Below are 22,491 nucleotides of genomic sequence, written 5' to 3' on the forward strand. Positions count from 1 at the left end.
GTCTTGTAAACAGGTAAAGTGACTCCTTTTCAAAATGATTCATTTTCAAAATTAGTGATTCTTCCTTTTCAAAATTATTTTAGCTATTGTAGTTCTTTTGCTTTTCCATATGAATTTTAGAATAATTTTATCTGTAACTACAAAAAAACTTTCTGGAATTTTGAGAGGAATTGTGTTAAACTGTATATTAATTTGGTGAAAACTGACACCTTGTTTTTGCTGTTAATCATCACCCAATGATATTTTTTCCATTGAATTCTAGAGAGAGTGGGAAGGAGGAAGGGAGGGAGGTAGGGAGGGGGAGAGAGAGAGAGGAGAGAGGAGAGAGGAGAGAGGAGAAACATCAATCGGTGGCCTCCTGCACACATCAGGACCAAAACAAATCCTGGGCATGTCCCCTGACCAGAAATCAAACCAGAGGCCTTTTGGTGCATGGGACAATGCTCAACCAACTGAACCACACTAGCTAGGGCCAACATATATATTTATTTATTTATTTATTTATTTCCCTTAAGACTTCATCTTTGACCCATTGGTGATTTTAAAATGTGTTGTTTAGTGTCTTGGTGTTTGTAAAATTTCCTGTTATCTTTCTATTAATGACTTCTAATTTGCTTTCATTGTGGTCAGATAACATACCGTATGATTTCAATTCTTTTAAATTTTTCATGGTTCATTTTATGGCCCAGGATATGGTCTCTCTTGATATGTGTTCCATGATACTTTAAAAAGATGTATACTGCTGTTGGACTGTTCTGTCAATTAGCTCCCATTGGTTGATGGTGTTGTTTTCTTCCATATTCTTGCTGATTTTGTTTGGTTGTTCTATCCACTGTTGAGAGAGGGGTGTTGAAGCCTCCAACTGTAATGGTGGATTTGTCTATTTCTACTTTTAGGTCTATCAGTTTTTGCTCCCCACGTCTTGCAGCACAATTTTTTTGGTGCATATATATTTAGGGTTGCTATGTCTTCTTGGTGAATTGACTTTTTTAGCACTATAGAATGTCCCCCATCTTGCTGGTAATTCTCTTTTGCTGTAAAGTCTACCTTATGTGGTATTAATACAACCACTCCTGCTTTCCTTTGATTAATGTTTTCATGATATGTCTTTTCCATCCTTTTAATTGCATCCTGCCTATATTATATCATAGTATTTGAGGTGAATTTCTTGTAGAGAGCATTTTTGGGTCATGTTTTTTAATCCACTCTGTCAACCTTTGTCTCTTAATTGGTATATTTCGACCATTTAAATTTACTGTAATTACTGACATATTAAAGATTAAGTCTGTTATTTTATTTTTTGTTTTCTGTTTATTCTCTGGTTTTCATTTCTCTGTTTTTGTTTTCCTGCTTTCCTGTGTGTTACCTAAACATTGTTTAGAATTTCACTTTGATTTATCTACAATGGTTTTGAGTGCATCTCTTTGTATTTTTTTTACAATGTAAAATTTTTATGTTTAGAATATGCCAGCTGGACTTAGTTTAGAAGATCCCAATTTTGTTCACAACTTCCAAAGCATCATAGTTGGGAGCCATCACGGCCTGATCAGGGTGTTGACCCTGGCCATGTCAATGACACAGAGCTTCTTCACAGACTGTTTGATCTGGTGCTTGTTGGCCTTGTCATCCGCAATGAACAAAGTGTACTGTTGTCTTTATCTTCTTCATGGCTGCTCAGGAGTCAGGGGAAACTTGATGATGGCATAGTGGTCAAGCCTGGGGGAGGTAAAATGGGGTCACCTGGACTGAGCCCAGTAGAAGAAAGGATAGGCCCTCTTTTGGAGCTTAGGTGCATCAAACAATGAGTAGCAATCTCTCTTTGTATATTTTAATTTTTTAAATTGATTTTTTAAAATATATTTTTTTATTGATTTCAGAGAAAGGGGGAGGGAGAGAGAAAAAAAACACATGAATCATGAGAGTCATTGACCGGATGCCTCCTGCACGCCCTTGCTGGGGATCAAGCCTGAAATCCCTGGCATGTGCCCTGACCGAGAATTGAACCTTGATCTCCTGGGTCATAGGTCAATGCTCAACCACTGAGTCACGCCGGCCGGCCTTAAATTGATTTTGAGAGAGAGAAACATGGATTTGTTTTCCAGTTATCTATGCATTCATTGGTTGATTCTTGTATGTGCCCTGACCGGGCATTGAACCTCAACCTTGGTGTATCAGGACAATGCTCTAACCAACCGAGTTTCCTGGCCAGGGCTGCTCTTTGTAAAGTGGTTGTTCTGGGTATTACATTATATATATATATATATATATATATATATATATATATATATATATATATATATATATATATTTCTTATGACAGGCTACTGGTGTCATCATTTTACCAGTTTTGAGTGAAGTGCAGTTACCTTACCGCCCTCTATGTCCCTTTACCCTCCCTATTTAACATACAATTTTCTTAAATACGTCCTCCACATTCACTTAGAACTTCCTAAGACAGTGCTCTAGTTTTTAATTCAACTGTCAAACACGATTTAGAGAACTCAAGAGAAGGAAAGCCTACTGTATTTACCCATGTTTTTGTTTACTATGTTCTTTCTTCTTGATGTTCCAAGAGTCCTTGTTTTATTGTTTCCTTTCTGTTTAAAGCACTTCCTTTGGCCATTTTTTGGGTAGGTCTGCTAGTGACAAAGTCCCTCAGATCTCTTTTATCTGAGAATGTCTTGATTATCCCTTCATTACTGAAGGATATTTTCACTGGGTATAGAATTCTGGGTTGACACTTTTTGTTTTCTTTTTGTCCTGAAAAAACCCCACAACTTTTCCACTTCTTTCTGGCCTCCATGGTTCCTAGTAAGAAATCTGCTGTCATTGAAATTATTTTTCTTCAGTTGGTGTCGTTCTCTCTGGCTACTTTTTTTTTTTTAAATTTAAAATATATCTTTATTGATTTCAGAGAGAGGAAGGGAGAGGGAGAGAGAGAGAGAAACATCAATGATGAGAGAGTAGTCATTGATTGGCTGCCTCCTGCATGCCCCCAACTGGGGATCGAGCCCGAAGCCCGGGCATGTGCCCTGACCAGGAATAGAACCGAGATCTCCTGGATCCTAGGTCAATGCTCAACCTCTGAGCCACACCCGGCCGGGCTCTCTGGCTAATTTCAGTATTTTTTTCTTCATCTTCGGTCTTCAGAAGTTTAATTGCAATGTGTCTTGGCATTAATTTCTTTGGGTTTATCTTGTTTAGGGTTTACTAAGTTTCTTAAATCTACAGGTTTATGTTTCTTGCCAAATTTGAGAAGTATTCAGCCATTATTGCATCAATTACCTTTTCAGTCTGGTACTCTGTCCTTTCCTTCTGGGACTCTGATGACACAAATGTTAGATCTTTTGGTATAGTCCCATAGGTTCCTGAGGCTCTAGAGGGGTTTTTACGGGTTTTTTGTTTTTCAGTCTATTCTCTCTTGTTCAAATTGGGTAATTTCTATTCTAGCTTCCAGTTCAGTGATCTTTTTCCTGTCCCTTCTCTGCTGCTGGTCCCATTCACTGAGATATTTATTTCAGTTATTGCATTTTTCTGATCTAAAATTTCCATTTGAGTCTTCTCTTCATCTTGCTGAGGCTTTCTATTTTCTCATTTGTTTCAAGCTTGTGTGTTGTAATTACTCATTGAAACATTTTTATCATTGCTATTCTTAACTGTTTGTCAGATAATTCTAACATCTCTTTTATCTTGGTGTTGGCAACTATTGATAGTTTTTTTTCATTCACCTTGAGATTTCACAGTTCTTGGTAAGTTGAGTGATTTTCAACTGAAATTAGGCATTGTTATGGGACTCTGGATCTTATTTAAACCTCTGCTTTGTTTTTTTGTTTTTTACACCACTCCAGCTGGGGAAGGTGACAGAAGACCAGGTTCCCCACTTAGTCCCCATTAACACCTAAGGGTGGGAGTGCTCCTCATTACCGCTGAGCAAGGGTGGGAGTTTCAGCTTCCCACATGGTGTCCACTGACACTGCAGTGGGTGTGACCATGATTGCTGGGTGGGAAAGTCCAGACCCCCCTTGGGGTCCCTCTTATACCACAGGGGTAGGGGAGCTCATTATCAGCCAAAGGGACAAAAGTTCCAACTCCCTAACTGACCTATACCACCCTGGCATGGGTGTTGGGACTCCCGGTTACAGATTTGAGCTGTATAGACTAGGCTCCCCACTCAGCTTTGCTGGCATGGATGGGAGTGGGGCCACATTTTTTCTGTATTGTTTGGATGGAGTAGGGCAGTTATTGTCTAAAAGTGTTCTGTTTGCTAGCGAAAGCAGCCTTTTGTTGGGGCTTTTTTTTTTTTTGGTCTGCACTCACTGGGGTTGCCAGCTTTCTTTAGCTCCAAGTCTGTGATGTACAAGGTAAAAAGAACTCACTACCACATCACTCCTTAAGTCCTGAGGTCCTTAACTGGTCTGCTTTCTTTTCTCCATCTCTCTAAGTCTTATTTATTTACTTTTAATATATTCTGTCCAGTTGTACTTAGAGGGAAGAATAGAGAAAAATATATACACTCCCTTTTCCCAGGAGTGAAGTCCTGCCTAGGGCATACCTGACCATGTAACTCACTGGTTAAAACCCTTCAGTGGCTTCCAATCACTGAGGATAAAGACCAAAACACTTTGCATGGCTCCACTGAACAGTCATGCATGACCTGGCCCCTACCAGTGGCAAATGTTTAACAACCAACTCTGGGGTGAGGGGGGACCCTGATTTGTAGTGTTTTCTGACTTCCATGGTGTACATACTACTATTATGGCCAATTTCAAGCTACCAACATGACACTGCTAAATATGGAAGAGATGCTAACAACCGACTCTTGCACATCATTGCAGACTCACTTCTATCACCCTTTCTCTTTTCCCTCCAGGTATTCCAAGCTTCTTTATCAGTACACTAAACATTCTACAGCTCCCTGCCCCTTCTACACAGCTGGCTCTACCTGGAATGCCACCTTCTTCCACATCTCTCAGTGTGTGTGAGTGCTGGAGCCAGCTTGCATCACCTTACAAGAGCAACTGTTAAACTTTCAGGAATTTTGAAATCTGGCTACTAAATCAGGGTTTCTTTTCTTTTCTTTTTTCTTTTCTCTTCTTTTCTCTTTTTCTTTATCCTCACCCAAGAACATTTTTTCCATTGCTTTTCAGAGAGAGTGGAAGGGAGGGAGAGAGAAACATCAATGTGAGAGAGACATATCAATTGGTTGCCTCCCACACGCTCCCCGACTGGGGCTGGGGATCGAGCCTGCAACTGAGATACATGCCCTTGTTCGGAATCGAACCCAGGATCCTTCAATCCGCGAGCCAACACTCTAACCACTGAATCAAACTGGCTAGGGCAGGGCTTTTTCTTTTTTAAGAGCTTGTTTTTAAAAATTTACCAGCATACTCCTGCATCCACTCCTCTTTGTCTGGCTCATCCTTCAGTCTCAAACCATTTCCTCTAAGAGGACATCCTCCTACCCTCTGGACTTACTTTCTACTTCAAAGCACCCTGCACTTCCTTTTCCTAAAGTTCAGTGGAATTGTCATTAATTTACTTGCCTCTCTGCCTCTACATCCTAAGTTGAATGATGAAAGGGGCCCTTTGCAAGTACTTAATATATCAGAAGTCTTTTTATCTAGACCAGCATAGTGTAGTTGACACACAGCAGGTTCTGGAGATATTTTAGAAATAATTGTTGAATGGCTGGATGACCGAAAGGAATAGAACTAAAGTGAAATTACAATCTATCACATTGTAACCTGAGTGAAATCATGAAGGAGGATGAGAATTTGTATGAAACCTACAATACATTTTCTTAGATTTATGCAGCAGATTCTAGTACAGAATGCCATAGCCAATCGCCACAGCAAGACAAATCTCTAAAAGAGAAACAGCACGTGGAGTTTTCAGAGCTTAATGGAACCACCCCTAAAATCACTCATCTCCCTACTGGAGCTCTACACAAATCGAACAGCTTGGAAATCATTGCTGTTTCCTCTCCTATATCCCTGCAATCCCTCCTTCACAACTTAAAAAAATATTTTAAAGATGATGTCACTGTTAGTCCCCTCTCCTTATTTATTCCTCCAATATCTTCCCACAACATCTGCAATTAAACCCCTGATCTGGCCCCTGCCTGCTGTCCAACATCTCTTACCACCCTCCTTTGCTCAATAGGCTTCAAATGTATTTGTTCAATACACACTGAGCACCTACTATGTACCGGGCACACTGTTCCAGGAGTTTTGATTACCAATAGACAAAGCAATCAAAATCCCGTCTTGGTAAGGACACACACAACACAATAAACCTGATAAATGGGTAAATGAAAAATACGTTAGAAGGTACATATAGCACTTATGAAGGAGGAGGAAAGCATAATAAAATAATGGGTAGCAGGTCATGCAGGGCCCTTTAAGTCATCATAAGGCCTTTAGCTTAAATGTCACTCCTCGAAGAGGCCTAATAACCCAATTTAATGTTGCTTCCATCTCCCCTCAATCTCATGATCTTGATAGTGATACCAGAGATTTTCTGATGTAACTATTTGCTGACTTAAGTCATTGTTTCCTTATTAGGAGTTTGACACCTTAATCACTGTCTCTCTGTTTATAACAGAACCTGCATCATACTCAATGAATTTGTTGAATGAAGGATAAATCTGCCTTCAATGTCTTAATTTACCAAAAATTTCTCGTCTTCATATAGGGGCTTGTAGGGACACAATAAACAGATGACAGAAATCCTATTATGGAATCATTAACAAAACGAGCTAAGAAAAACTTTGCAGGGTTCCTATAATGCTTTAAAGCCTCAAACAAATTTTCTCTTCCAAGTCCAGTTAAAGCTGTCCTGTTTTCACAGATGTGTTGTACCTGTTTATGACTAAGACAGGAGAACAAATCGCAGTTATTCTGACTTAGCAATGTAGTCCACGCACTCCACTGCTCTCCAATTTTCTGAGAGAAAATATGAGCTTTCAAATAAACCAATACAATATTTAGGAGTGACCTCGCTGAGTTATACCTCTACAAGGTTAGAGATGCAAAAGGGGTCCTGGTCCTCAGGTACATAAAGTACAGGTGCTTTGGCTGGGAAGGAATGACCAGTAAGAACAAATAGCTGAATGCGTCACACAAATTGGAAGTACTGAGACCAAAGATATGACTATGGCAAACGGAGCGGAAAGAGGACCGAAATTCGGGAGAAAGAACCCCACAGATGACCAGCTGAGGATCGGGAAACGCGCAGCGCTCTCCAGAGCGGGGAGTTGAAACCCTGTCCCTTAACCAAAGGCCGTCCTGCAGCGGAGAGGTGTTTCGGGCAGGCTACGGCGGCGTCTCCCAGGCTCCGCTCCTTCCTCCGGGGCTCTCAGGCGGGCAGGTGAGGGCCGAGCTGGACAACGCCCGCTGTCCGGCCCCGGGGAGGACGTTCGGGGAGCGCCGTCCTCCCCGTCGAATCCTGAGCATTTCCCGAATTGGACTCAGGAAGCCAAACGGTGCCTGGGCCCCGGCTCTCCCCAGCCTCAGGTCTCCCAGGGCGGCTGCATCTCGGGCCCGGCCCTGAAGCCGGGCAGGACCTGCGAACCGGCAGCTTGCGGACTCAGGGTTTGGCCGCAAGAGGGACGGCGCCCGCCCTAGACGCTCCCCCGACGGAAGGCGGAGGAAAACTCGCCGGCACGCCGGCCGCGCGGCGGCCGGGCAGGCGGGGCGGGGCCGCAGGTCGCGGTCGAGGTGGAGGAAGCAGCCGCCGCCCCAGCAGTGTGGCCGGGGCCTTCCCGCGGGAGGGCGACAAGAGCGAGTCTCGTCGAGCTTTTTCACCCGGTTCTCTCGCGTCTGCCCAGCCCCGCTCGGCCCCGCCCGGCCCCGCCCCAGCCGCTCAGGCCACCGCCTCCTCCCCCGCCGGCACAGGAGGGGGAAAAAACTCCGCCAGCGCCTTTAAGAGGCGTGGCCACGTGCTCCGCCCCCCACCTACCTCTCGCGGGCCAGTAAGGGGTGGGGTGCCCGAGGCGGTGCCGGGGCGGGAGGAGGAGCGAAGAGTGCGCTGGTGCGCAGGCGCAGTGGGCGGGCGGCAGACGGTGTGTTTCCAAAATGGCGGCAGCAATGGATGTGGATACCCCGAGCGGCACCAACAGCGGCGCGGGCAAGAAACGCTTTGAAGTGAAAAAGGTTGGGTCTCGCCAGCGCCTTCCTCAGGGAAGCTAGAGAGGCGCTTATATGGCTGGCAGGCCCGAGGATGACCGAGGCGCGAGGGAAAGGGCTTCATTTCAGGGCGTTCCTATGACCGGGTACCACGAAAGGAAGCTGGGGGGCGGGTCTTAGGGTTGATCGGCATGACTGAGGCCCACTGTCAATGTCAGTATTGGTTTCACTAAGAGGCTGAGGGGCCAATCACGGAAGTGCTTATTGAGATACGCGGGGTTGCGAGTTGGCCAGGGAGCCAAGCGTCTGAGCTGTCACTGGAGTGGGGTGGCGGTGGTGGTGGTGGTGTGGGGGGGCTGGGGGAAGGAGAGGGTTGTGGGGGGTGGAAGGGGGAGTAGTAGCCGTGCGGAGGGTGGAGGGTGGGGCTGTGTAGCGAAAGCCGGGAACCTGAAGCCCTACCGCATTGGAGGCCTCTGAGGAGCCGGGCTGATCTCCCTGCCCCGCCCCTTTCCGAAAGTCCGGGTCCCTCTGACCCTGAGGGACCCTTACCCGGTCCTCGCCTAATCGGGGCATGCGTTACCATTAGCCCCTTCTCTGTCCCGAACCCCGCCGAGTAAGTGTTTTGAGTGTAACTCTTGTTGCTTTTGAGAGGTCTGTTGGTTTGTTACAACAAGCCGCTCCAGTCACATATTCAGACCCCCCTCCAAAAAAAAAAAAAAAATCCGAGCCCGGATCGTATCTTTTAAGGGAAGTTTGATTACTGGTAGCGAACGACTTGCTAAAGGTGGGAAAGCCAAAAATGTGGAACGTGTCTTTTTGCATGAAATGCCTTAGAGTGGTTTGCTAACAGTTTGGGAGAGACGTGCCAATTCCCACCTAAGATGAAATAAATATGAAGATTCAAATTTGAAGATTTTGAATCTGCTGGTGTTACTCCTGGAACATCTGGGTATACACAGACAGTATTTCCCCTCCTAGTTGTTTTTTGGCGTTTCATTGTGGGCGCTGCGTGCTCGGTTACAACCAGCAGCCATATTGAAGAGTAATAGAAGTAGGATATTTTTCCTCCAAGTTGAAGCTGTCGGGTGAAATGTGCTGAAGAAGTTACTAGACACTAAGAATTGGGTTGGAAGAGATGACAGTTTGAAAAGTGGCCCCAAATTAGGGGGTGAAAAGGAAGTTTGGGAATATTTATGATTGCAGAAGCCAGGAGGTTAAATTACTTAAATGCCACTTTTAAATAAGCTCTTATTGGAATTATCTTAACTAAATATAAGAGTCTGAGTATGAAAAGTTGAGAACATCAGGTTATTTGATGGTAGTAGCTAAGTAAAATTCTAGTTTGTTATGAAGTAGTCTTGTGTAACATATAAGTGGTGACCTTCTTCTGTGTACTGACACTGGGTAATTAGTTATCCAGCTTACCCCACGATTACCCATTTTATGATCCAATCATCATCTTAGTTCATTCTGTTTCTAGCTTTCACCTCCCCACTTGTGCATCCAAAGCTGCCTGAAAGAGCAGATATTTACTTACGCAGAAATTGAGCTCTTATGCAACTACCAGGGGAACCTGCACAGTAATTCAACTCTCTGCATAGTAAACCTGAAATAGGCACTTAAAAATTATTACTGATTTGCTTACTGATGAAATTATTTTAAGCTGTAGGAAAAAGTAAAATTAAATGGTAACATTAATTTTTATGTTCATATACTGAACCATTTGGAGAATGGGTGAGCATATGTATAGCTTACTGTTGCTATCTAATATAAGAATAAAGTAATATCCAAAAACTATTGCTTGGTGGTCCTTGTTGCCAAAGAGATGATAACTGCAGCTGCAGCATGAAATCCTGGAGTGTGTATGTGTATTACAAGGAGAGTACTTTGTTCCCCCCCCCCAATCTTCTCTTTGCAGTGGAATGCAGTAGCCCTGTGGGCCTGGGATATTGTGGTTGATAACTGTGCCATCTGCAGGAACCACATTATGGATCTTTGTAAGTAATTGCAGGAGGATGGGAGGAAATTGAGAAGGTTACAGAGATTGTGGCTATCCTGATGTGACCAATTTTATTCTTCACTATGAAATATAAAGCATAGAGCACTTGGGGTCTTCTGCATCTAGTCCATTGGCATGTTTGAAATAGAGTAGTTTTTTATGATGTTTTGGAGGCATACTCAGCTCAGAATAAATCTGTTCAGTCTAAAGATGAGAAGGCCACATTTAGAATGAATTGTGGCACTGTTGATTCCTCTATATTTTCCATTTCATACACAGATTCAAAGGCAAAGGTGAAAGGAAGAAAGTAAACTTTGAGCTAAAGTATTCAATCAGAGGTAGTTTTTGCTGGGCAAGATTTGTAAATAAAAGAAGCCTAAGAAGTAAGAATTTTCAGTCTTAGCCCCAGAAACAGTTAAGAGGACGTCACTGCCAACATCTAAATAGGCAATTAATTACACTAAAGAAATTTCATTTAAATCCCCACATAGTCTACCTCACCTGGTGGATTTGATTATAGCTCTCAATGCACTAATGTAGTAACCTTATAGCAATAGGGGCTGGAATGTTGACCCCACCAGGAAGAGTTGAGAATACTTTTTTATACTAAAGTGGTTTGTTACTGAGATCAGAAGTGGGAGAAAGAAATGTCAGCTTTCTAGAATTGAAATTATAGGCACTTATTTTTTAAATCACCTACCTCTCCAACTTCATCTTAAGTCACTCTCCTACTCACTCTGGTAGTTTCTCTGGCTTTCCATTCTTGAAGTATCCATGGTCTTTTTTTAGAGCCCTTATATATACTGTTCTTTCTGCCTCTTCTCCCTCCTACCTAGATCTAACCCAACACTGTCCAATCTAAATGTGAGCCACAAGTCTATGCACATACATAATTTAAAATTTACTAGTACCCACATTAATAAAGTAAAAAAAAAAACACATTATTTTATTTATCCTACTTTATCCAAACTATTTTAATTTCCACATGTAATCAGTGTTTTAAAGTGAGACATTTTACATTCTTTTTTTTGTACTAGGCCTTTGAAGTATATTTTACACTTACATCTAGTCTAATCTTAATTCAGACTAGCCAGTATCAAGTGCTCAGTAGCCACATGTGGCTGGTGGCTACTTCATTGAGTAATTCAGAACTAACCTATAATTGATCTTCACATCTCACCTTGAACATACTTACATACACACAAACACAGGCTATGACAGTTCTGTTCAATATTCCCAAGACATCCCGTGGTTTCCTTTGTAGCAACCATTTAATTTAATTGGTCCCCTCTCATGTCCATGTTATTTACTGCTATATTCCCAGCATCTAGCATAGTGCCCAATACATTACAGGTTCTCACTAAATATTTGCTCAGTGAGTAATACAAACACAAAATTGGGGAGCAGTTTTTGACCATTGCAATTTAGAAAGCACAATTCAGTGTTTTGTGTTGAAAAGTGATCGTGGCAGGTGTCGTTGGTAGCTTATTGCCCTTGGTTTCGAGTTTTGACCCTGTTTACCTTTTCACACAACAGAGCAGATCAGCAGCTACCATGATGTTTAATATAGATAGAAGGAGTTCATCACAGGAAAACACACGCACGTTTCTAAATGTGTTTGGGTGGAGTATCCGATTACATGCTTGCCAATTTCTTTGCTATGTGTTTTCACAAGGACTTGTGCCCAGAGAAATTTTTACTTTCTTGGGGCTCTCTTCTGTAAATAGTTAATGATTTTATAACCCTGATTTATTTATTTATTTTTTTACCTCTATATCTAAGTTGTTGTGTTTCTCTCTGGATGAAAGAGAATGCACTTCTTGGAAAGACCGTAACAGACAAAGACATTAATACTCTGTCTTCTCCTAGAGTTGGCCATTTAGGGGATCAATGTAGGCTCGAGGTATTCACCTGCTTTATCACATCTTTTAAATGCTAGATGAAGAAGTAGAATACTGAACTATAAGAAAACATTATGGAAGTATTTTCAAGTTGTAGCTTTTATTCATTCAAAAAATATTTATATCCTGGGCCTTTTGCTAAGCATCAGAATAAAACAATGACTGTGATCAAATCTTTATCCTTAGGAAACATACCCTTTTGTTTAATACAGACACTAAAGAGAAATCTGATTGCCACAACTGGACCTTTCTTTCAAAAATAAGTGGAATGTGATTCTTGAAAAAGACATTTTGTTAAAGATGAAAATAAGATTCTTGGTTTAGCAATGGCCATTTTCTAATATATTCTGGTCTGGCATTAAATGAATAATTATATAATAGCTGTAAAAAATAAGAGTGATTATTTTATGTTTCCCAGTTGGACTGCTACAAAGCATTCTTGGTCTGAAGACTTCCTTGTTTGAGTCCAAATTGATCCTACATGCCCATATTTATTTAATTGATACTACAGCCTCATATTTCTTTTATATTGCCCCATTTTTTGGTGTTTTACAGAGTTGATTAAATACACAATCTGCTAGGTGTTATTTTCTCCACTACCTCAGGTACTCTAGTTCCAGATGAAGAGGGCACCCAGAAAGGCTTAGACCCAGCCTTTGTCCCTAAGAAGTTAGTCTCTTCCTAAAACCACGGTTCCATCAGTGTTTGAAAGTGTAAAATCTGTTCATTTCCAAGTGAAGCCATTGCTTCCTTAGCTTTTATTGAAGTTTAAAAGTCCCCAAGCTTTGTGTATCACATTAATTAAGCTTCTGCCTTTGCCAGGGGTATGATAGAACCGGTTACATGCTGCTTGTCTGTCTGCTCTAGGTTGACTCCTCCCCTGTTCCTTCCCCTGTTTGAACTAATGACACTCTCTGCACCAAAAGCTTGAAGACATTTTGTGAGAATGTTTTATGCTTGTATTTAGTAATTGTTCCTGCCATTTTATCTGACATTCTAGATCATAATCCTCTCCCTCCTATATATTTTTGTTCCTTGTTAGGGATTTTCTGGTAAGGAACAAATGTATACTTGTCCCCCATCCTCTGTTTATGGAAGTGGTTTTTGTTTTCCTCTTCAAGTCCTGAGAGCCTACTTTGCATTTGGCATAGAAAGATAGAGCCCCTTAAAAATACCTAGATCTAGCCCTGGCCAGTGTGGCTCAGTAGGTTGGAGCATCATCCCATACACCAAAAGGTGGAGGGTTCAATTCCCAGTCAGGGCACATACCCAGGTTTCAGGTTCAGCCCACAGTTGGGGCATGTGCTGGAGGCAACCCATCAATGGCTCTCTCCCTCCCTCCCCCTCCCCCTCCCCTCCCTCCCCCTCCTTCCCTCTCTTTCCCTTTTCCCCCTCTCCCCACCCTTCCTCCCTTCCTGGCTCAAGAATCAATAATAATAATTTAAAAATACCTAGATCTAAAAAAATAAAAGCATGATAATGTACCTTGAAGCAGTTTTGTTATTTACTTAAATAATTGTGTATTTTATTTAGCTGATTTCATAACACCTAGTCCTTATGTATGTGAGAGGATCTAATTTGAAGGACATCAGATTTGATTTTCTCAGCCATCCCTTTATATGGTAGTGGATTCACAGCCCCAATAAATTCTTGAATATACTGCGTAGACACTGGATCTCCACTTTTATCAGAATGAAAATCCAGTTATTCTCTTTGTAGTGTGAATCTGTGTAGCAAAAGCAAGTTCTGAGATCTCAGATTCTTTGACTTTCGTATTTTCAAAGGGTGGGGGAAAACCCTTATTACAGTGTATCTTTTCCTTTAAAACCTTTGAAATCGCAGCATTATTTTCTTAGTTTTACTATTTTCCTTCTATGGAAGATTGAAATAATTGTCTCCTATTAAGTAGACTTCCCTGAAGCTTTTTTTCTTCAGAAAGGAGACTTCATTTGGTTACCACCCTCAGAGAAAGCAAGTTATACATTAGTAATTCTTTTTTTTGTTTGTTTTTTTAAATACACAACTAATTTGTCAGGATTTATTTATTTTTAAAAATATATCTTTATTGATTTCAGAGAGAGGAAAGGAGAGGGAGAGAGAGAGATAGAAACATCAATGATGAGAGAGTCATCGATCAGCTGCAGCCCACAACCCTGGCGTGTGCCCTGACCGGGAATCGAACCCTGATCGCCTGGATCCTAGGTCGACGCTCAACCGCTGAGCCACGCCTGGCCGGGCTACATTAGTAATTCTTGTTCCTTGAATTTTATCCCAAGTAAAGTTTAACTCATCACGTCTCGATCTTAGATTTTCATTCTTTAGGTTCCCTTCTCTTTCCCCTTGATGAAATTGATATTGTGTACGTTTTCATTAATGTGCTCTTTTCACCAGACGGCATCACCACAGGGGCCATAAGCATCACTAAGTGGCGGGCCCCAGACCTCTCACCCATTGGCGGAACAGATTTGCTTTGTTGGCAGTGTTTTAAAGACTTAAGATTTGATGTCTTCGAGCAGTTTGCCATAGGCCTCTTCACCCCTTTTATGTTGCTTTTGTACCAGTTCACATGTGTCTGCCTGACCCCTCTAGGCTTTGGAACCTCAGGCGGGCAAGCTTGGGTTTTCTGAGGGCCTTCAAGGAAGCATTTGGCAAGAATAGGGAAAAGGTGCCAGTTCTCAAAACAGTAAGAGTTAGGAGGTGACTAAGAGTTTATGAAGTTTACCAAATTAGGAGGAATCATTTTCATTTGGACAAGTCAGGTTATGTTCAGAATTTAAAAGTGCCTTTTTCTTCAGTACTGTTCTTGAACTAGGGTAGGAGATCATTGCAAAGCACACTGTTAAGTCACGTTCCGCCTTATCTGTCCTTCACCCTTTTTCACATTCATTAAAAAACAATTTTGACTAATCACTGGATGTTTCGTTCAGGTTTGCACCACCACTCGCCTCACCCTGCTCTAAGCATGCCATTGTGTGATTGTGCAGGTAGGACTGCTATAGATTGAAAGTTTGCTCTTGCGGTCTGTGACCTTGTTGCTTTTGTTCCCACAGGCATAGAATGCCAGGCTAACCAGGCGTCTGCCACTTCTGAAGAGTGCACCGTCGCGTGGGGAGTCTGTAATGTAAGGAAGCATCTCTCCCGCTCAGTGCGGCTTGTAACTATATTCCCACTTTCCTGCTTTGCCAGTCTCGAAGATATGTGGGGGAAATGACTAGCTCACCCTTCTCCCAGGAGGTATATAAGTAGTGAAAAAGATGAAATCTTTGTGCCGTTTACCTGTTACAAGGTAACAATTACTAGTTATTGCAGAGGCACTAGTTTGTCTTAACTGCAAAGTGGGCCGCTTTTCTTAGCCACATTTTGGAGATTCATCTTTGGGAACTGCTTTCAGGGCCTATGGCACAGGTTTTGGAGTATTCTGTTAGGGGGAGTCTTTACCTTCCTAACAGATTTTTTTAAAGGGTAGGTGGTCCTGTGGAACTAAGTTTGGTGAATAAATTGAGTGTTCGTGTGTGCGCATGTGTGCATTTTAAGTGTAGCAAATGTACTAAGTTCAGATTTTGGGTTTTTGATTTTGTTTTGTTTTTAACATGGCTCACGCCAGAAATGTTTTGTGCAGCGTTGTTGGACTAAATGTGTGGCCTTCCAGGGTGTGACAGGTGTGAAGGATAACAAATATCAAATATGTTATTTCCAGCATGTGTTAAAATTCATTTATAGCCATATAGTCCTAGTCAGATGACCTAAAATTGTTCTGTCTGGACCTCCTATGCTGCAGGTACAGAGGACCCACAGCCCCTGCATCGCACAGGCCTAAGGGGCTTGGAATCAGACCTCCATTCCCTGTCATTGCCACTTAACTTATGAAGTGACTTTGGGCAGGTATTTGACATCTCAACCTGGGTTCCCTCATGTAAAATAGGGCTAACAAAAGACTGCATAGAGTGTAATCAGAATGAAATGATTTTATGTTCAAAGTGCTTAAAATACCTCCTGACACATAGTAAACATAATGCTAAATAAATACAAATTTGGAGTAGTGGTGGTTACTGGAGAGATAGTAGTTATCTGTGCTTGAGGTTCACCCACAGCTTGTGGTGACCGTCGTAATTCTGTCAGGGTCCTGTGGGCAGTTTCACAGAAACCTGTGTTGGCTGAGGGACAGCTCTTTGCCCTCCCTGGCATTCAGGCATATACTAAGAACCATGTTACTCTCTGGTAGAAGGAAAAGAGATTGAGCTTCCCCCAAGTTTGGCTAAGGAGAGACTTACTCAGAGAGCCTACCATAAAGAAGAGCCAGCATGGTGTGGCAGAAACCTTTGGGCTAGTCCTGGGTTCTAGTTCTGGGTCTTTTACTAACCAGCTCCTTGAAATAGGCAGGTCACTTAACTAGTCTGGGTTTCGGTTTCCTGTCTGTAAAGTGGAGATGATAATACCCGTCTTGCCTGCCAGGGTTGCTGTAATGCTCAGTGATGGAATGTTAACTTCTATAAACTGTGAAGGCTGGTCAGCGTGCTTTGAGACTGCTCAACGTTCCCATAATATATCTTAGATTGTTAACAGGAAGAAGGTTGGGGTCAGGCACGTTCAGGGATGCTGTCACTGTTACACAGCCTCATTTGCATCCCCTCCCTCATTTTTGGAGGTGGTTGGGGTACACAAGGACCCTGTACTGCTGCAGAGTGCTTCCTGGGGGAGGGGAAGGGTGTCTTGGATACCCTTCGGTGAGTCTGTCCCCATGGTTGAGAAAAATGGCTCAGCTTTCTGCCTTTTAGAAAGTTTGTGGGGGTTTTTCCGTAATGGGTTGTATGAGAGTCAACAGGAAAGGGATTGTCCAAAAGCTGTCACTCTGGGCGAGTATTTGTCCTGTTGAATATCCGTAGTGTACTAGCTGTGGATTCCACTCCTAATTAAGGAATTCAGATTTTGTCTTTGTCAGAGGACAGTTTGCAAGATAATAAGCCATACTGTGATTCTTCTTTAAATTCCTCGCGTGTTTCGGGAGACACAGTTGACTAGATTTCAAGGCTGTTACTAATCCAAGCCTACAGGAGCTTCCATCGTTTTTTGGGTGTCAGCATTTCTCCCCGTCCCCCCGCAGCTGGCCCCTCACAGGTTAGAGGAGGAGGAGCACTTGCCCCTTCTATCTTAGTGCTTTCCTCGTATGGCCAGGGGAGGGGATGAATGGCGTTGCCGAGGCTGTGATGAGCATCGCAGGTCATCAAGGCGCAAGGCACTCAGGCTGTCCTTTTCCCAAATCTGAAAGCCAGCTCCGAGCTCCCTGTCAGTTACCAGTATTGTCAGTATTCTTGGTACTCTTGCCTTTTTACTTCCTATCTTTATTTTAAACTATTTTTTTAATATATATATGTTTCTTTTATTATTGATTTCAGAGAGAGGAAGGGAGAGGGAGAGAGATAGAAGCATCAATGATGCGAGAGTCATTGATTGGCTGCCTCCTGCACGCCCCCTACAGGGGATCAAGCCCACAACCCCAGCACGTGCCCTAACTGGGAATCGAACCACAATCACCTGGTTCATAGGTCCATTGCTCAACCACTAAACAACACCAGCCCCGGGCTTTACTTCCTATCTTGATCATGAAATAAGTCCTTTGATGCCCTTTCAGCTGTTTGTGGGCAGTTTGCTCATCATAATACTTCCTTTTACCCTAATTTTTATCTAATTCCCTTTTAAGACAAAGTCCCTTTACCCATTAAAGGCTTATTGAGTACTGAGCTCTTGTAATAGGTCTATATTTAGGAACAAATCTGGAAATAAAGTTCTTTCAATGGAGTTGAGCTGGGTGTGGGAAGGTCAGGGAAGTACCCTTCAGCTCTGGGTGGGTGGTTGGGTGGCAGTGGTAGTGCACTGCCAGGGGCTGCGAAGGCTCTTCCCCTGGGGTTCCTGTTCTCCAAGGAGAGGGGAGTGCAGCTGGGACCAAGAATGGGGAAGTTTGAAATCTGCTTTTGTCCAAGGAATGTAGAGGCTGGATAGGACCAGGGAGCCACATTCCACCTCCCTTAGAGAAGGGGAGAGAGCTCACTGCTAGAACATACGCTGTTCTTCCTAAGTAGTTTCTCCCTTCAGTAGTAATGACATTTCTAGCAGATGTTTCATTGTAGGTGTCCTAACCTTTTGCCTCTCGCTGTTTCTTGTCTCCCGTTGCTCTTCTTGAGCCCCCTGTACATAACCACCCTACTGCATTTGAGACATGTTATTAGTGGATGGTTGAACCTACACGGTAATTTTTAACAAAATGTATCTTCTCTTCCAGCATGCTTTTCACTTCCACTGCATCTCTCGCTGGCTCAAAACACGGCAGGTGTGTCCACTGGACAACAGAGAGTGGGAATTCCAAAAGTAAGTGTCTCTGTCTCAGTGTTGTAAGACTGGGCTTTGTGTCAGTGCCATTCTTTGTCTCACCTCAGGCTGAAGGCTCATAGTCTTAAAACATGGAGCCATGGAGCATACCTTGTTTTATAAACCAGCTTTTGGTTAATTAAGGACACCTATGTGGAAAATACAGCGGTGTCACCAACATTAGAAGTTTGCAACCTAGAGTTTCCCAACTGTCTAGGGTCTGGGAGAGTAGAAAATATGAGGATCTGTAAACTATTAAGTATTTTCAAAATCACATCCATAGTAAGGCTCCAGGGGCTAACGAATGTCAGTTATCTTGGTTTTGGGCAGAATCATATGCACCTGTCTTGTTTGGTTTATCTTATGCAGATTAATTCTGATACAGCATTTATGGCTATCTCAACATTACTGTTACTATGTAAATAAAACTTGGCATGGTGAAATAAAATTCAAATGCTCAAAAGGATAGACTGACCACAAAAATGAGTCTCTCACTTAGTCTTCTAGTCTCACTCCTGGAGGTAACCATCAGTAAGAGCTTCTTAGCTTTCCTGCCTATCTCCATGTATGTACTTGTATATGGGTAGGTATACATACATAATTTTTTCTTTAACATAGATATGAGCATCTTATATAATAATTTACCTTGCTTTTTCATTTCATTTTGCAGATTTCCCATATTTACACATATCAAACTACCTCCTTTCTAGTGGTTGCAGAGTATGTTTTTTATGTAGATGTACCATAATTTATTTAATCAATCCTTGTTGATCGGCATTTGGGTGTCCAGTTTTTCACTGTTAAAAGCAATGTGTAAGGATGAACATCCTTATACATGAATCTTTTTGTGTATGTGTAAGTAATGTATATCTGAAACAGTAATTCTCAAAAGAGGAATTTCTGAGTAAGGAATTTTTTATTTTTAATAGTGTCAGATTTTCCTTTCTTCAGAATATATACTAATTTACACTCCCCCTAAACAGTGCATCTACACCCATGTACATAAAAGTACATATATGGAGATTCGCAGGAAAGCTAAACAGCTCTTGCTGGTGATTACCTCCAGGAGTGAGATTAGAAGACTAAGGTGGGAGACTCCATCTTAGCTGCTTTAATAGTTGAAAATTAGTATTTAGTTGTATTTTTAAAATTTTTATGAGGCAGAGAATTTTTATTTAAATGTGTTTTGATTAATAGGATATAATTAGGTTTAAAAGCAAAAAGTAGGGTTCTTTAGTTTGTTAAGTGTTTAGAAATCCCCTTATTGGAACAGTTATTTCACTTTTAGACTGAATTATTTACTTAAAGAGTTTGGAAAGTCATATCAAATGCATGTTCATTTTTAAGAAACCTGCCAAATACTCAGTATCTAACTCATACCATTGCACTCTTCTCCAAAGTGTATGCTGAGTAAGGTGTAAGATGCATATGTGTGAGACAGTCCTTCCCTGTTCTTGGGGAGCTTGTGTTCTGAGTGGAACCAGGATAGTAATGCATGTCCAGGCAGAAACACTTTTCTGAGTTCTCCAGAGCTTTGTGACTTGCTTTTCCTTAGAGCAGGCTTAGGATTCTGTTTTGGACCCAAATTGTCTCATGTTGCCCATTACATATGCCCAGGGCTGAGCCTAAGAAGTGGAGAGTGTGATGAATTCTGTATTTTGGGCTTTGACACTGTCACTGTATCCAACCAGTAGTGACTTTGCCTGGCAGCGGTTTTCAGTGCATCGGGAAAACAAATTCATAAGGAACAAATCAGCATTCTTGAATCTGATAGGCAACTTCTAGGTTGTTCTCCAGCCCACTAACAAACACTAGAACTCTACCCTGTGTGAGTTTGGCACTTTTTTTTAGACAACATTCAAGTGGATTTCTAATGAAAAGAGCTTTAAGGATCTAGTAGTCCTTCAGGATGATTGAAGCAGTGACCCGGAGTTCAAGTACCGTGGTTTTCATCCATATAACGAAATATTTTAATCAGAGGCTAACTGCCCAGAAAGAAAGAACCAGGACAAAAGATTAAGTAAGATAATGAAGAATTTTGTGTTGTAGAAATCCATTTATATGTGGAAGAAATTTCCTAGCTTTGTTTACTTTTATAATCTTGTTAGATTTTGGCTTCTGGGGAAATCCAAAACCACTTGAAATCCACTCTTAGTTTTTCCACATTCTGCAGTTTTTCTAGAGTACTGAATACAATCAGAGCTGTAATGGCAGCTGGTGGTAGGTCTTGAAAGTGAAGGCTGTTCTATTACTGTTCTCTGTACTTGCCGTAGCCCAAACGCGCCTGAGTACTGCAGTAGGGGTGGGAAAAGGCTGCCATAGGTAGGGTGAGGTCAAGAGCTCAAACTGTTGGAGCCACCGACCAGAGCCAACAGGTGGAGTCCTTCTCACAACCACAGCTCTAACTTTTTCCTCTCGCCTCCCTACCACCACCGCCATCTCTCTGGTACCTGGAAGTGGGAGTCAGTGGGCATAGTGGAGTCTCAGGGAGGGACCTTTACCAGCGGGGTGGAGGGTGGTAGGTAAGGTATTACAGGGGGTGGCAAGATGAAAGGGGCGAGAGACCAGTGTCATAACCCAGCCTTACATCTTTTCTAAGTTTTCATCCAATTTGCTCATATGTTTAAGCAGGTTTATAGTCTCAAAACAGGAAATTACTAAGGAATTAGTAAAATGATTTACTTTGTCTTTCAGGTATGGGCACTAGAAAAAGAATATTCTTCCATCAAGCTCATCTGTTTTGTTACTCATTTAATGACTTGCCCTCCTGTTACTTAATTGTAAGTTAGATAGAACCGGGTCTTTTCTGCTTTGTCTTTTCAGTTTGCTATTCCCGCAGTCCTGTTGTGTTCTGTGTCAAATAAAATCCAGTTGGATTCTATAATAGATGCTCTTTCTTGTGTATGTGAAAAAAGTGAACATAAAGGGTCCCTCTTCCTAGATTGGAAAGCCAGCTTGTGAAAGTGAGACGTTTGTTATTAGAGCCAGAGCAGAGGTGTCCTGTGTGCACATCACTCAGTCACAAAGCTTCTGCCCACATCCTGCTCCAAGCTTTCCTCCTCTAGAAGGCTTCTAAGGACTCAGTGGCATCATGTGGGCACAGAAAGCTTTGTAAACTGTAAAAGCACTCTACAAATGTTAACTTTGTGTATGACATGTTGCTTTCTCTTCTTAGTTTATAAAAGTAAACTTGAAAAATCTGATATGTAATCTTGGCTGGCAGAAGAATAATTTATGAACCCAAGTTAAAAATTGGTGTCCCTTAAAATTTAATTATCAAGAGAATTCAGTTTCCTTCACTACCCCCACCTTTTGAAGTTTGTTTGAACTGTATTGGCCATGGTGGACTTGCCAGTTGTACTATTCAATGTCTGTATAGTCTTTACCTGAGAAGCAGTCTAGTTACTGCAGTGGTTCTCAAAGTGTGGTCGGAGGACTCCTGGGGACACCTGAAACCCTTTCAGATGTTCATGAAGTTTCTCTTCCAACTGCTGATCTATGAGGGCAGCTTTTCTTCTTTATACAATTCAGTTAAAGCAATGTATTGATTGAAGAAGCAGACATAAGAATGCAGCCGCCTTCTATTAAGTCAGATGTAGAAGAGATTTGCAAAAATGTACGACAGTGCCACTCATCTAATTTTTTTGTTTTTAAAAATAATTACTTGTAATAAAAATATTTATGTTAACATGTGATGGGGTTTTTTTGTTCTTTAATTTCTCAATTTTGATTTCCATTATGGTAATATAGGTATAACCCATAGAAACAAAAATTCTTTAAGGTCTTCAGTTTTTAAGATCATAAAAGGATCCTGAGATTAAGAAGTTTGAGAACCTCTAACTGAACTTTTAAGTCTTAATAAACCCGGATCCAAGCCAGCTTCCCCGTGTAGCTACCATACACGCCTGGCTCATAGCGAGCACTCACATGGAGGTAGCTGCTACTATTGCTGTTATTTTAGGGCTTCCACCCATGATAGAAATACCCTCTTTAAATCCCTTTCACATTGGTCATTTAAACTGCATGAATACTTTCAGTAGTGAAAACCACGTTACTTTTCGCACAAGTGACAACATTACATGTTTGGAGACTTCTTGGGTGT

General features: G+C 41.9%; 1 protein-coding gene across 2 annotated transcripts; it reads left to right on the plus strand.

Annotated features, from left to right (window-relative positions):
• Positions 1–8,007: 8,007 nt before the first annotated feature.
• Positions 8,008–22,084, plus strand: RBX1 (ring-box 1; the record flags this gene model as incomplete). 2 transcript variants are annotated; one of them, XM_081128827.1, is made up of 5 exons in its annotated part: positions 8,008–8,153; positions 10,045–10,123; positions 15,077–15,147; positions 18,304–18,389; positions 21,084–22,084. In XM_081128827.1, exons 1-5 carry the CDS (start codon positions 8,076–8,078, stop codon positions 21,094–21,096), a joined length of 327 nt encoding a protein of 108 aa, XP_080984953.1. In that variant the 5' UTR covers positions 8,008–8,075. The 2 variants fall into 2 exon arrangements, with proteins under 2 accessions (XP_080984953.1, XP_080984954.1); XM_081128828.1 differs by lacking the exon at positions 21,084–22,084 and having other exon boundaries at positions 8,036–8,153; positions 18,304–18,393.
• Between the last annotated feature and the right edge of the window lie 407 nt (positions 22,085–22,491).

This window comes from Miniopterus schreibersii (genome assembly GCF_964146895.1).
Source record: "Miniopterus schreibersii genome assembly, chromosome: 2".
Taxonomy (NCBI): domain Eukaryota; kingdom Metazoa; phylum Chordata; class Mammalia; order Chiroptera; family Miniopteridae; genus Miniopterus; species Miniopterus schreibersii.